The sequence below is a fragment of the Rhinopithecus bieti genome, unplaced genomic scaffold (assembly GCF_001698545.2).
Source record: "Rhinopithecus bieti isolate Rb0 unplaced genomic scaffold, ASM169854v2 scaffold_64265, whole genome shotgun sequence".
NCBI classification, from domain to species: domain Eukaryota; kingdom Metazoa; phylum Chordata; class Mammalia; order Primates; family Cercopithecidae; genus Rhinopithecus; species Rhinopithecus bieti.
The window spans coordinates 95,204-109,613 of NW_016827299.1; the positions used below are offsets into that span (position 1 = coordinate 95,204).

General features: G+C 37.0%; 1 protein-coding gene across 1 annotated transcript in view; it reads left to right on the forward strand.

Annotated features, from left to right (window-relative positions):
• The window catches only part of LOC108523235 (dynein heavy chain 7, axonemal-like), a gene marked incomplete at its 5' end in the record, with an annotated part of 190,324 nt that overhangs the window by 90,311 nt on the left and 85,603 nt on the right, over positions 1–14,410 (forward strand). Inside the window, 2 exon segments of the mRNA XM_017863753.1 lie at positions 4,702–4,865; positions 13,187–13,341. Of these exon segments, the coding sequence (XP_017719242.1) occupies positions 4,702–4,865; positions 13,187–13,341 (319 nt within the window).

The window sequence follows — 14,410 nt, forward strand, 5'->3', positions numbered from 1 at the left end:
TGGGTGGAAGAGGAAAATTTCAACTCAAAAAAAAAAAAAAAAAAAAAAAAAAATAAAAAAAAATAAAAAAAAAAAAAAAACATGCCAGAAGCACCTGTGTATACAACTCAAACTGGAAATGCTATCTGACCCTCCTCCCTACATAGCAATACCATCTATTCCTTGTATCAATAACCAAATCAAATAGCCAGGTGATATTTATTAAGTACTTATGATGGGGAGAATTTGGGCCCCTATGATCTTCACCTCCAGGTGTGATATCTGTAACTATGCCACGTTACATGGCAAAGGGACTCTGCAGATGGAATTATGGTTGCTAGTCAGCTGAGCTTAAAGTAGGAAGATTATCTGTGGCTATCTTGGACTTCACTATAAGATAAAGCTGAAATGCCTTTTTTGGGCAAGAGTAAGGAAGTACCCAGAGAAGGATGGGGCCATGTCAAAAGGACATAGAATTTAGCTTAAGGGTGTTCCCACTGTCCAAACTTGGACAATTTCAGCATCACAATAAATAGTGGCAGGAATATTATAACTCACTGGATAAAATATGAAAAAGATGAATCTATGCTGACATAAATTAATAATGAAAAAATTGAATGTTTGACAAAAACAGGGCATTGCTCATGGTTATAAAATATCTCCCCACAGTATGCTTATTACCTGCAAAAGGAATGGGGAAAAGAGCAATTTAACAGTGGGGAGGTTATAATATAATATTTCACAAATGCTGTCTTAACCATTTTAAATAATAGTTAAAAGCTGAGAATTCTTTCTCGTAAGTCGTTTGCTAAGCCCTCACCCCAACCATTTTCTTTATTAGGCTCGAACACTCCTGGGTTACAATAGATAGCTTCCAAAGGCCCCCAGATACCAAGGACAGCCCCTTCTTCCTTGCAACCACAGAATGATTCAAAATACCCAGTGCCCAGGAAACCTGTGAAACCCAGCTAATTCCATCCCATTTACCACATATAAACTACCTCCCACAGCTCTGGCTTGATGCTACTCTGTCTCCTGACAACACCCTGTGTGGCCCTGTGTGCAGCCTTCTCTCATTTGGAGCTATAACAGAGTTCTGCCTTTCATTTATCTGAGTGTCTTTGCATTGCATCCCACCATCTGAAGAATCTATAATCACACATAAGCTCATATAATTATGACACAGAAGCCTGGCAGACAACACTTTAATCAAGTGATAAAAATTAGTATCATCAGTAAATGAACAATTTGAAATTGTGTGCCATCTGATGGATGCAATGAGAAGAGCACATGATTTCTGTGATATTTCTGCCAAAGATGCATAACCTGAATTATGATGGAACATCATACAGACCCAGTTGTGGGGAATTCTACATAATATTAACAGTCTTATCAAGGTCATGAATGTCATCAATTCCCCCAAAACTGTGTTGCCCTTTCTTGTGCAAACCTCAAGGAGTGTTGGTCCAGCCTACTCAGCAGGAGCCTGAGGGAGATGGCAATGCCCAGCATGGCCTCTCAGCCAGCGCCACCTGTGAGCACCCAGCACCCTCATCAACCCAGAGGCTGGTACCAGTACCATACATACCCACCTTCCCCTTGCCTTCTCCTAACTCCTTTCTCTCCAATTATGTCTTTTACCATTTCTGAAATCTTTGATTTGTAAACTCAACTTGGATGTTGACTTCTGACTTTCTGAACACGAACCTTGGCTTGTAGTACCCCTCCTGGGTTCCTGTGCATCCTACAGACTGTCCTCCAGGTAGAGTCTCACAAACTGCAATATGTGCCCTATTCCTTACTGGCACTGAAATGCCTTGCCGTAGCCACTCACAAGGCATGTGAGTCAGAAGTAAATGTTTTCTATCTCTCCTACTGGTTCAAAATGGATTTACTTTTCTACTATAATATTGTATGTGCTAGATATTTGTAACATAAAGAAAATACTTAGAAAAAATGTGGTGGTCCCAACTACTTTGTACAGTGAAGCTTTGTTTTTTAAAACAAAACAAAACAAAAAAACAAAACAAAGCTTTTAGGTTCAGGGGTACATGTGCAGGTTTTTTACATAAATAAATTGTGTGTCACCAGGGTTTGGTGTACAGATTATGTTATCACCCAGGTGATAAGTGTAGTATCTAGTAGGTAGTTTTTCAATCTTCACCCTCCTCCCACCCTCCACCCTCAAGTAGGCTCCAGTGTCTATTGCTCCCTTCTTTGTGTCCATCCCTTCTCATCATTTAGCTCCCACTTATAAGTGAGAACATGCAGTATTTGGTTTTCTTTTCCTGCATTAATTTGCTTAGGTTAATGGCCTCTAATTCCATCCATGTTGCTGCAGAGGACATGATCTTACTCTTTTTATGGCTGCATAGTATTCCACGGTGTATATGTACCATTTGAGTTGATTCTATGTCTTCGCTATTGTGAATAGTGCTGCGATGAACATACACATATCTATTAGGATTCTCTAGAGGAACAGAAGTAATAGGAGATATATATATATATGTGAGTTTATTAAGTAGTATTAACTACTAGAGGAACAGAACTAATAGGATTCTCTAAAAGGACAGAACTAATAGGATATACATACACATATATATGTATATACACACACACACATATATATATATACACACACACATATATATGTAATTAGGCCTCTTAAATTCCTAATCCAGAGTTCGTCTGTGGTAACATACTATAACTGTCAACTCTAAACAGAGCATTCTGCAGAAAATATTGCTTCTATTTCTCTACTTCTTCCCTATGTCACGGGCTAGCATGCCTACTCCAGCATCAGGCTAGATCCAAGAAAGCTTGCAGACCTCTCCAAAATGTCTGTAGGCCAACCTACAGCCTGAAAACAAATAGAACAAATAGAACAAAACATGAACAAATAGAACAAAACATGCCAGCAGTGCATATGTGTCTGTGTATGTATATGGGAGTTTATTAAGTAGTATTAATTCACAGAATCACAAGGTACCACAATAGGCCATCTGCAAGCTGAGGAGGGAGAAAGCCAGTCTGAGTTCCAAAACTGAAGAACTTGGAGTCTGACGTTCGAGGGCAGGAAACATCCAGCATGGGAGAAAGATGTAGGCTGAAAGGCTAAGCCAGTCTAGCCTTTTCCACGTTTTTTCCCTGCCTGCCTTGCTTTATATCCTGGCTGTGTTGGCAGTGGATTAGATGGTGCCTACCCCGATTAAGGGTGGGTCTGCCTTTCCCAGCCGACTGACTCAAATGTTAATCTCCTTTGACAACACTCTCAGAGACACACCCAGGATCAATACTTTGCATCTTTCAATCCAATCAAGTTGACACTCAGTATTAACCATCACAGCATGCATGTGTCTTCATGGTAGAACAATTTGTATTTCCTTGGGCGTATACCCGGTAATGGGGTTGCTGGGTTGAATAATAGTTCTAGGTTCTTTGAGAAATCACTACACTGCTCTGCACAATGACTGAACTAATTTACATTCCCACCAGCTGTGTATAAGCAGTCCCGTTTCTCTGCGACCTTGCCAGCATCTGTTGTTTTCTCACTTTTAACAAAAGCCATTCTGATTGGTGCGAGATGGTATCTCATTGTGGTTTGGTTTATATTTCTCTAATGACTAGTGATGTTGAGCATTTTTTCATATCCTTGTGATTTCATGTATGTCTTCTGTTGAGAAGTGTCTGTTCGTGTCCTTTGCCTACTTTTTAATGGGGTTGTTTGTTTTTTGCTTGTTAATTTAAGTTCTTTATAGATTCTAGATATATAGACCTTTGTCAGATGCATAGTTTAAAAATGTTTCTCCCCATTCTGTAGTTTGTCTGTTTACTCTGCTGATAGTTTATTTTGCTGTGAAGAAGCTCTTTAGTTAGGTCCTATTTGTCAATTTTTGTTTTTGTTGCAATTGTTTCTGGCATCCTTGCCATTGAATCTTTGCCAGGGCCTATGTCTAGAATGGTATTTCCTAGGTTTTCTTCTAAGGTTTTATAGTTTTAGGTTTTACATTTAAGTCTTTATTTCATCTTGAGTTGATTTTTGTATATGGTGTAATGAAGGGGTCCAATTTCAGTCTTCTGCATATGGCTAGCCAGTTACCCTAGCACCATTTATTGAATAGGGAGTCCTTTCCCCATTACTTATTTTTGTCGACTGTGTCAAAGATCAGATGCTTCTAAGTGTACAGCTTTATTTCTCTGCTCTCTATTCTGTTCCATTGGTCTATGTTTTTGCACCAGTATCATGCTGTTTTGGTTATTGGAGCCTTGTAGTATAGTTCAACGTCGGATAATGTGATACCTCTGGCTTTGTTCTTTCTGCTAAGGATAGCTTTGGCTATTTGGGCTCTTTATTGGTTACATATGAATTTTAGAATACTCTTTCCAAATTCTGTGAAAAATGTGATTGGTGGTTTGATAGGAGTGGCTTTGAAAATGAAGCTTTATAATAACAATTGGTAATCATTTTTTCCAGATACAAAATTGTGACTTAAGTGCTTAATCTAGACTTTATCTCAACATTGAATATGTTGAGTACATAGCTGACTTTCTCAATTAGATTTTTATTTGAAATAAGAATCTGAGAAACACAAACCATTTTTGAGGTAGAGTTTCCACAATGGTTTGTTGACTCAATGAATACAGTGTAAATTGAGGAATTATAAAGCATGCTTTTGATAACCTCCAGTCTCATTTCTTTATCTTTCTGTGTATGTTCTAAAGAACCAAACTAAAGAGTGGACAACTTTGTGCAAAGGAAGAGATATCCCCTGCTCAGATGATTGTTCTCTTATGGGTACCCTGGGAGAAGCTGTGACAATTCGAACTTGGAATATTGCTGGATTACCTTCTGACTCATTTTCCATTGATAATGGGATAATCATAATGTAAGAAAAATATTTTTCTCACAAATGGTCTTTATTAAATAATCAGTAGATTTATCTGTGTTCCTTCTAACAATTTTAGGTAGCAAACTTTTACATTATTAAAAAAATAACTAGTAAAATTAAGTGTGAGTAATCACTTCCTTCTCTTATTAATATTATAATAGTTGAATATTAGACACTGTAGTAAACAAACCAACCAGATGACTTTTACTTAATTTTTAAAAATTAATTTTTAGCAAATAGAGCAAAACCCTGCCTTAAGTAAGGGAAGTCCAAAATTTTCATTTCCATAAAATACAGGGTTTTGTTGTTAGAGATTAATGAAATGTGCATTAGCGTGCCATTGGTGGTGATTGGGCAGGGTGTTCCAAATTCTCTTAATCCCTAGTGTAGGACTGTTTTAAATTAGATAGATGTATTTCTGGGTCCTACACTGATAGGGAATAGTAGCCACTATACCTGTAATTTCCTGGTTAGTAGAGAAAACCTGTGTAGACTGGGCTGGGAGACTATTAAAGGCTTGTCTGCCTCACCCTCTCATCCAGGTCTCACCTCCCAGAAACCAAGGACTTCAGCCTGTCACAGTGTGAGGATAATCTTGTGTTATTTCCAAGTTCACATTACCATGAGCCTTTTATCACTTGGCCAGTTTTCTCGGAGTTTTAGCATGTTAACAATAGCACAGATATTTCCTACTATCAGTAGGAAATTCTCTGTGTTACATGACAATTTTGACTAGTTGTTAGGTTACTATGAAAAAGTAATGATATGATGGTACTGTTTAAAGTAAAAATGGTTGAGGCATGTGAACTTTTAAAATAGAAGTAAACACTAAATGTGGAGGCTAGTTATTCCTAAATTTTATGTATACAGTATTTATGAAAATCAGTTTACAAATTAAAACTCTGGTGAACACATTTATTTTTCAATAAATTATCCTGACATATGGATTTCTTTAGCATTCATTTACTAAATATTCTACAAGAAGTTGAGGTATGTGTAATATGATTATAATATAAAACAAGATAAAATCTGATGAGACCACTAGGGGAAGTTAAGGAGTAGTTACTGTTAGAATTAGAGACAAGCTAATTCCTATAGCTGGGCCCTGAATTAAGTTCAAAGCTTTCTGATAACTAAAGCAAAAAGAAAAAGTTGTATCACATGGTTCTTGTTTTTTAACCAAGTAAACTGTAGTTAGAGAGACCAACTTTTTCAGGAGCTAAAGTTAAATTTAATTATTTTGTTTATTTAAAGAAAAGATTACAAAGCTTTACTTTGGGGAACTAAAATACTGGGTACTCTGATCCAATAATCTAAATTAATCAAAGGAGAAAACAGATAATCTAGATCAATGATAAATATGTGCATTAGCTGGCTGCTAAAATAAAGATTTTAGCAGATTTTTAAGTGCCTTTTACCAAGTACAGAAAGGCAGCTCATTGTTGAATTACTTAACATGTGGCATACTGGCAGTTTGTGCTGATGTTTAGCGTTAGAATATACCTTACAGATTGACACAGGTGGGAGATTTCTGAAATTTTGGAAGTCTAACTTTTACTTTCACTTTTATCTAGCTGGACCAATTAACTACAGCATGAAAATAGCCAAATTTTTGCTGCTTTTTTTTATTGTTTTTATCTCAGAAAAGAGCTTTGGCTCTTCTCAAGCTCTTATGAACGTAGCTGGTCATGTCATACATGTTAGTAGTTACTGAAGTGTTAGTCATTGTTTTGATTTGCAATTTATGTATCATGGTTCTGCCTAGCAGGACATCTCTAACCATCATCAGAGGCCAAATTGCATCTTGTTTTCTAGCAAGTAAACATACCCTTATTTTTGGGTATGTTTATGTTATGTTCTCACGATTATGAGAACAAATGTGAAAGATATACTACCTGATTTTGAGGCTTAATATGCTCCAATAATCAAAGAAATATAGTGTTTACATCAAGATGAACAGGTCAGTGGAACAGAGAACTCAGTAACAAACCCAGAATGATTTTCAACAAAGATGTAAAGCCAATCTGATTTTTAAAAGGATAATATTTTCAACAAATTGTGCTGGAACAACTCTATTTTCTCTCTCTCTCTCTCTCTCTCTCTCCTCTCCGTCTCTCTCTCCTCTCTCTCTCTGTCTCTCTCTCTCTCTCTTCTCTCTCTGCTCTCTCGCCCTCACCCCAACCCTCTCTCCTATGTGTGTGTGCAGTTATACACAAACAAATCTTTTGTTGTTCCATATCCAGCTAATAACTATATCAAACTTATTTTCCCCAGACAACAGTCTTAATGTAACAACTTTTTTATTCAAAGACAGGATATTTGTGACTTCAGCTTATATTCAATTTTAAAGATTTGCGCTTCTATAGAATAACATATCAGATGAATAAAATTTTAAAGGAGACATTCTTCAATGTAGATAAAAAAGAAAATACTAGTTTAAAAAATACACCAATAATTGTGGAAAGTTGTATGCAACAAACTGATTTAAATAGCTTCACCCTTGGATGAATATAAATTCTGAATTCAAAATGAACAAGCACTATATTTACTTGCTTACTTCTTCTCCATTATTATTTTGTATTTTTTTTAACAAGAAAATGTTTTTCTCCACATAATCTTTCTCTCTCTTACTTCTGCCATCAAACATTCTTGAATCTACAAAGGCTTTAAAATCAGTGGTTCCCAAATGGAAATTGAATTTTTATAGCACTCAATGTTCCAAGTTTTGACAGTGTGTATTCTTTTGTTACTGTCTAGAGAGGATTGTTATTTGGTGCTTTTGTGGGCTTTTTGAAAACACAGACTTCTAACAGTAAAAATACATGTTCACAGCAGTCGCACAGACCACAGATTTTGAATATAAAGCAGCAGTACATTTCAGAGTTTTGATATTTTCTTTTTTACACACACATAAATTTATAAAAACAGACAAGGAAAGGTGTTATTCTTCTCAGTTATTATTGCTACTGAATTAAACCTAATATATATCTCTCTCCTATAGAAATGAAAACTTACTTTTTTAAAAAGCAGAGTTGTATTAGATACAGGTCTGATCTACTTACCAAGCTGTTAAACAGTCTTAATCCTTTACCCGTGAAATGTTCAGATACAATCTAATTGCATTTAATGTTATCACTAACCTTTGAAATTCTAATTAGCCAGGGGCCTATAGGTGTCAACAGCCCCAAAAGTTAATTATATTCTAACTTGCCCAAATTTATAGCTTCTTCCAGTTTTCCTAAATAATCATCTCCTCACTCAGCTGAGATAATATGTGAAAAGCACTTAGCACAGGATTAGGTCCTCTGTGAGTTCCCAATATTAGATATTACCATTGTCAAGCAAGACTTTCCGGGGAATGGAAGAGGGCGCTGCACAGGTAAAGAAGATATTTAGCTAATACTTCAAAGTGATCACTTTAAACCTGTTTACTGAAAGCTTTCCGTATGAGATTACCAAAAAACATTTTGAAAAGAAGCCAAGAATGAAAATTGTTAATATTTTCTTCTTAGTATAGTTGCTACCATAACTTTTTGCTAATATTTCAACATTTTTACAAATGAATAGCAAAGATGTAGGCATTATGACTCGTTAACATCATTTTCTATCTCTGTCCCTCCCAAAATGTGAGTGTGTTGTCTTGAAAAATAATCACTGAACAGTTTAGAATCTTATGTGCAGATATATCCATCAACAGTTCTATTTTTTTGAAATATGACTATTTCACATGATACAAAGGATTGTATCATGAAATTATCAACAAATAAATTATCTGTGCCTGGAATTTTTATATTGTTGAAAGATTTTATCTATAAATTCGATTTTTAAAATAGTAACAGGTCTATCCAGGTGATCTATTTCTTCCTAAGTGAGTTTTGGCAGTTTCTGTCTTTTTAGAAATTGCTCAGTTTCATCTAAGCTGTTAAATGTATGAACAGAGAGTTGTTTATAGTATTTCCTTAATATTTATTTAATGTCTATAGAGTCTGTAACGATAATGTCACCTATCACTTCTGATGTTGATAATTTGTGTATTCTTTCTATTTTCTTGGTCAATCTGGCTAGAGTTTGATCAATTTTGTTGATCCTATGTAGGAGCAAGCCTTTGGTTGCATTGTTTTTCTCCGTTCTTTTTTTGTTTTCGGTATTACTGATTTCTTCTCTAATATTGATTATTTCTTTGCTTCTGTTTCTGCTTGTTTTCTAGCAAGTAAACATACCCTTATTTTCTCATTTGGTTCTCATAATCGTTTTTGGGTTTTCTTTTGCTTCTGAGAATGTCTCCGTGTGTTTCAAAAATGTTCACCTTTATCTCATAGTGTATGGTTATATCTGCTTTAAAGTTTTTTTTTCTGGTAATTTCAAATCTGTCTATTTCTTTGAGAATTAACCACATCCTTATTCTTTGTGTGTTGAGTAATTTTGGATTGCATCTCGGAAATTTTGAATATGAGACTCTGGGTCCTGTCAAAATCCTCTGGATAAGATTGATTTTTTTGGTTTAGCAGTCTCTTAGCTGTCTTTCTGTAGTTAATGTTGCGATGTCAGTTCAGATTTGTAAGCCTTCACTATACTGTTTGACTCTACTCTTCAGCATTCATTACTCAGGAGTTAAATGGACTAGGATTTATGATATTGTTTAAAGCCTCTGATATGCTTCTTTAGATGTGTTCCATGCATGCACAGCTTCAGGTCTTTTCTCCTCAGAATTTCTCCCACCCCTGCCCACTTTCCATATCCCAGGGGCACCTTTTTGTATACTTTTTTAATGGCCAAATGATGAAGTTCCTTCAGAATTTTCTCTTCCCTTGCTATTGCACAATTTCATGCCAACACGGGGGGCAAAGTGGTAAGAGAAAAGAGAGAAAAATATTTGGATTTCCCTTACATTCTGTGCACAACAGGGATCTCTGTTTTTACTTCTGTCCAGAAAGACAGGTTTTTGCTCAGTGTTTTGGGTAACTGCACCACTGCTTCTTCTGTCGTGATAATACAGTTCTGTGAGTGGGGTTAACCTTGGGTAGAGACAAAAGAGAGTAAAGAAAAAAAAAGCAAAACACAAAAACATGGATTTATGCCCATGCTGTGTGGTTCACATACGGTCATTTTTTCAGTTATCTATTTTGAGTTGTTGCTACCTGTGCCTGCTACACAGTTCCCCCACTAAGCCAGAAAATAGAAAGAAAGAAAAACTTGCAAAACTCGCTACCCCATTACTGATAATTCCTCAAGTTAGGATTTTCCTCCCATTCATTTGTTATTATTTACCTTTTAGAATCTGTAAGTAGCTGTTTTTTGTATTTTGTTCAACATTTTTAGATGTAATCAGTGAAGGAGATCGGCTGTAAAAAGCCTAGTCCGTCTTGGTTAGCATCAGATGTCCTTTCCTCCGGTTTTGAAGTGCTGCTCATTGGACAAGTATTTTCTGTGCAGGGATAATGTCTTAGAGAATTTTAAGTTTTAGAATTATTTAATTTGTGTGGTGTTTGCCCCATGACTTTACTGTTTCTATATCAGTGGATTATCACATGCAACCTTTATTTGATCTAGGAGAAAAAAGAATAAAGAATGAGCACGGACCCTTCCTTTGAAGGAATAAACAATTTAGTTGGATGATGCAGCTAAGGAATTATAGAATTACCATAATATAATATTACCATTATATGCAAATACCATAAATATAACATGGATGAATTGCTAAAGAAGTTCAGAGAGAAAAGAGATGGAGAGAGGCTTTGTGGACTACATAGCTTTTGAGCTGATGTTCAGACATGAGTAGGACTGAAATGGGAAAAGATGGGGGAGAAGTGCATTTTGGACAAAGACAGGATGAACATAGGTATTGTGGCTAAAAAATGTGCAAGTGATACAAGGGTGAGTAATTCAATTTATTTAGGAAAACATAAATGCTGTTTAACATTCACACATAATCCTCCAAACTTAAAAATATATTTCTAAAATGTGACAGAATGAAAACTGTTTGTATATTTATATCTTTATTTCTTTCTGATCTCCCTTCTCTCACTCTCTTTAGAGTGATTTTTCATTAGTTAACTGCATCTAAGATGTTACATTACTCTTTTGATGTCTTTTCTTACATAATCAATGTCATAGACTGAATTATGCTGCCCCACCAAATTTTTGTGTTGAAGCCATAACTCCCAACGTGACTGTATTTGGATATAAGTCCTTTCTTTCTTTCTTTTTTTTTAAAGACACAGTCTCACTCTGTCACCCAGGCTGGAGGGCAGTGATGCAATCCTGGCTCACTGCAAACTCAAGCGATCCTCGCACCTCAGCCTCCCAAGTAGCTGGGACTAGAAGTGCATGCCACCGCGCCGGGCTAATTGCTGTTTTTTGTAGAGATGGGGTTTTGCTATGCTGCCCATGCTGGTCTCGAACTCCTGGGCTTAAGTGATCTGTCCACCTCAGCCTCCCAAAGCACTGGGATTACAAGCGTGAGCCACCATGCCGGCCCAGAACATAGGTCCCTTAACAAGGTAACTAAGGTTAAATGAGATCGTAAGGGGGAGCCCTCATCAAATAGTACGGATGTCCTTGTAAGAAGAGGGAGGAGTACCAGAACATCTTGCATGGAGCAAAGACCATATAGGACACAGCAAGTAGGTACTCTCTGAAAGTCAAGGAGAGAGGCTCTGCAGAAACCAAACCTTAGTCTTGGACTTTCAGGGTCCAGAACTGTGAGAAAATCAGTTCTGTTGTTTAAGCCAGTCAGTCAGTGGTATACTGTTATGTCAGCCAGAGTGACACAAGGATAATGCTCACATTGGAGGATAAGAAGACTGTTTTCTTTTTTATCTAAGCTACTTTTTTTTTTTTTTGAGACAGAGTCTTGCTCTGTTGCTAGGCTGGAGTGCTGTGGTGAGATCTCGGCTCACTGCAACTTCTGACTCCCTGATTCAAGCGATTCTCCTGCCTGAGCCTCCTGAGTAGCTGGGATTACAGGCATGCACCACCACACTCAGCTAATTTTTGTATTTTTAGTAGAGCGGGGGTTTCACCATGTTGGTCAGTATGGTCTCGATCTCCTGATCTTGTGATCCTCCCGCCTCGGCCTCCCAAAGTGCTGGGATTACAGGCGTGAGCTACCAAGCCCGGCCTAAGCTACATGTTAATTTGTACCTATATATAATGAATAAAATAAAATCTAACTGATAAAAATATGTTCTTTTATTTTGGGGGACAAGTTATCCATTGATGTTCCAATTTTATGTTATAATGAGAGTGAATTTAATATGTTATCCTGTTTTACCCCCCTACCTTTTTTTCTTTTCAATTTTTTTGCCTCAGTCATCTTTTATTTTCTCCTACTGCTCTTCTAATGCCCTAAATGAATTTGCTCTGCTCACTTTTGTTTTTTGTTTTTTCCCTTAATTTCATTGAAATGTCATACTTCCCATGCTGTGCTCACTTTTGAAGGGCATGGCAGTATCTTTAGAAAACTAGTCAGGATTATAGCTTGTGTTGATTGAAACTTCTAAGAGAAAGAAAAAGAATAGTGATTTTATTGCCAATTACATTTCGCACAAGGTAGAAAGCTATGTGGTTGGATATCATATGGTAATGGTAGATACTGATGAACTCATCTGTTCACTACATCCTAGAAAATAAACTGGGTTCCTCCTGGGGTATTGCCCTTGTTCTTATCATAAAGCAAATATGTAATGAACTACATATATGACACTAAATACACAAGTGTTTGAAACCAAGATTGGGTCAACAATTGTGTTAACACTTAAGTGTCTCTGGATATTATGAAGTTTAGATGATATAAAATTATGCTTTTTACCTTTTTGTTAGGCCGTTATTTCTTTAATGGTCTAGATTTTGAGATATAATATTCCAAACTTCTTTCCCTGTTCTACAAATGATAGCAGGTGGAAAATAAGGAAGCAAAGTGACTTACCCAAGGTCACATGATTCATTAATGGAGGGCTAAGTGAAGAACTGGAGTTTCCATATTTCCAACGCAGTCCTCTTGATGGTTGTCACTGTGACATAATTAGCAAGAACAGCAAATATTTTCAAAAGTATAATTTAACATTTAGAAATTGTAACTTTCCAAAAAGAGTATAATAACTTGTGTTAACTTTGCAGGATGGTTTCTGTAGTTGCCATTCAGGTAACCCACTCAATCTACATGTCTCTGTTTTAAGAACATAGTTTCTCATAAGTTAAAAAGTAAAATATTACAATAAAGGGCAAACTTTTAAAAAGTGACCTGTGATGTGAACATGATTAAATAGTGTAAAAACAAACCATGGCTTGACCAGCATCATCTTTCTCCTCCTTTTCAGGAATGCAAGAAGGTGGCCTCTGATGATAGATCCTCAAAGTCAGGCTAATAAATGGATCAAGAACATGGAAAAAGCCAATAGTCTTTATGTGATTAAACTTAGTGAACCTGACTATGTCAGGACTCTGGAAAATTGCATCCAGTTTGGTACTCCTGGTATGTAGTTGAATAACTAAGATACATTACAGAACTGCCTGGGGAGGGCACAGTTAACCCAAAACTATATAGATTGTTTCAAGCGATCCTCCCACCTAAGCCTACCAAGTAGCTGAGAGTACAGGCACACGCTCCTACCCCTGGCTAATTTTTGTATTTTTTGTAGAGATGGGGTTTTACCATATTGCCTAGGCTGGTCTCAAACTCCTGGGCTCAAGCAAACTGCCTTCCTTGGCCTCCTAAAGCATTGAGATTAAAGGCATTAGCCACCACGCCTGGCCCAGACTTATCTTAAACAGCGACTTGGTTAACATTTTTCATTATTTAATGATAATTAATCAAATGAGAATTTTAAAGATTATAAACCTCCCAGAAGGTTAGGAGATTTTCTTTGTCTCAAGATTCATTTGTGATGCTTCCCCTAATTTAACTGTTTTAATTTTTGTCTGTTGTTTCCCTTTAGTTCTCATTATGTCTCCAATTCTGCATTTAAAAAGGCCACTTGATATATGGCAATAGTATTTTAACACAACACTAGTTCAGTTATTTATGTATTCCTCTCTCAACTTACCCTATAGAAGTGGCAGAGAGGCGAGATGGGTCACGGCTCAGACCTGTAATCCCAGCACTTTGGGAGGCTGAGGCAGGAGGATCACCTGAGGTCAGGAGTTCAAGACCAGCCTGGCCAACATGGTGAAACCCTGTTTTTACTAAAAACACAAACATTAGCCGGGCATGCTGGTGGATGCCTGTAATCCCAGCTACTCAGGAGGCTAAGGCAGGAGAATTGCTTGAACCTGGGAGGTGGTGGTTGCAGTGAGCCAAGAGAGTGCCACTGCACTCCAGCCTGGGCAACAGAGCGAGACTCCATCTCAAAAAAAAAAAAAGAAGTGACAGAGAGGAGAGTACAGATTTTATGTGCCTGGTTATTATCTGCCATCTAAAATAAAGAGTATAAACATGACAGGCCAGGCGCTGTGGCTCACGCCTGTAATCCCAGCACTTTGGGAGGCCAAGGCGGGCGGATCACAAGGTCAGGAGATCAAGACCACGGTGAAACCCCGTCTCT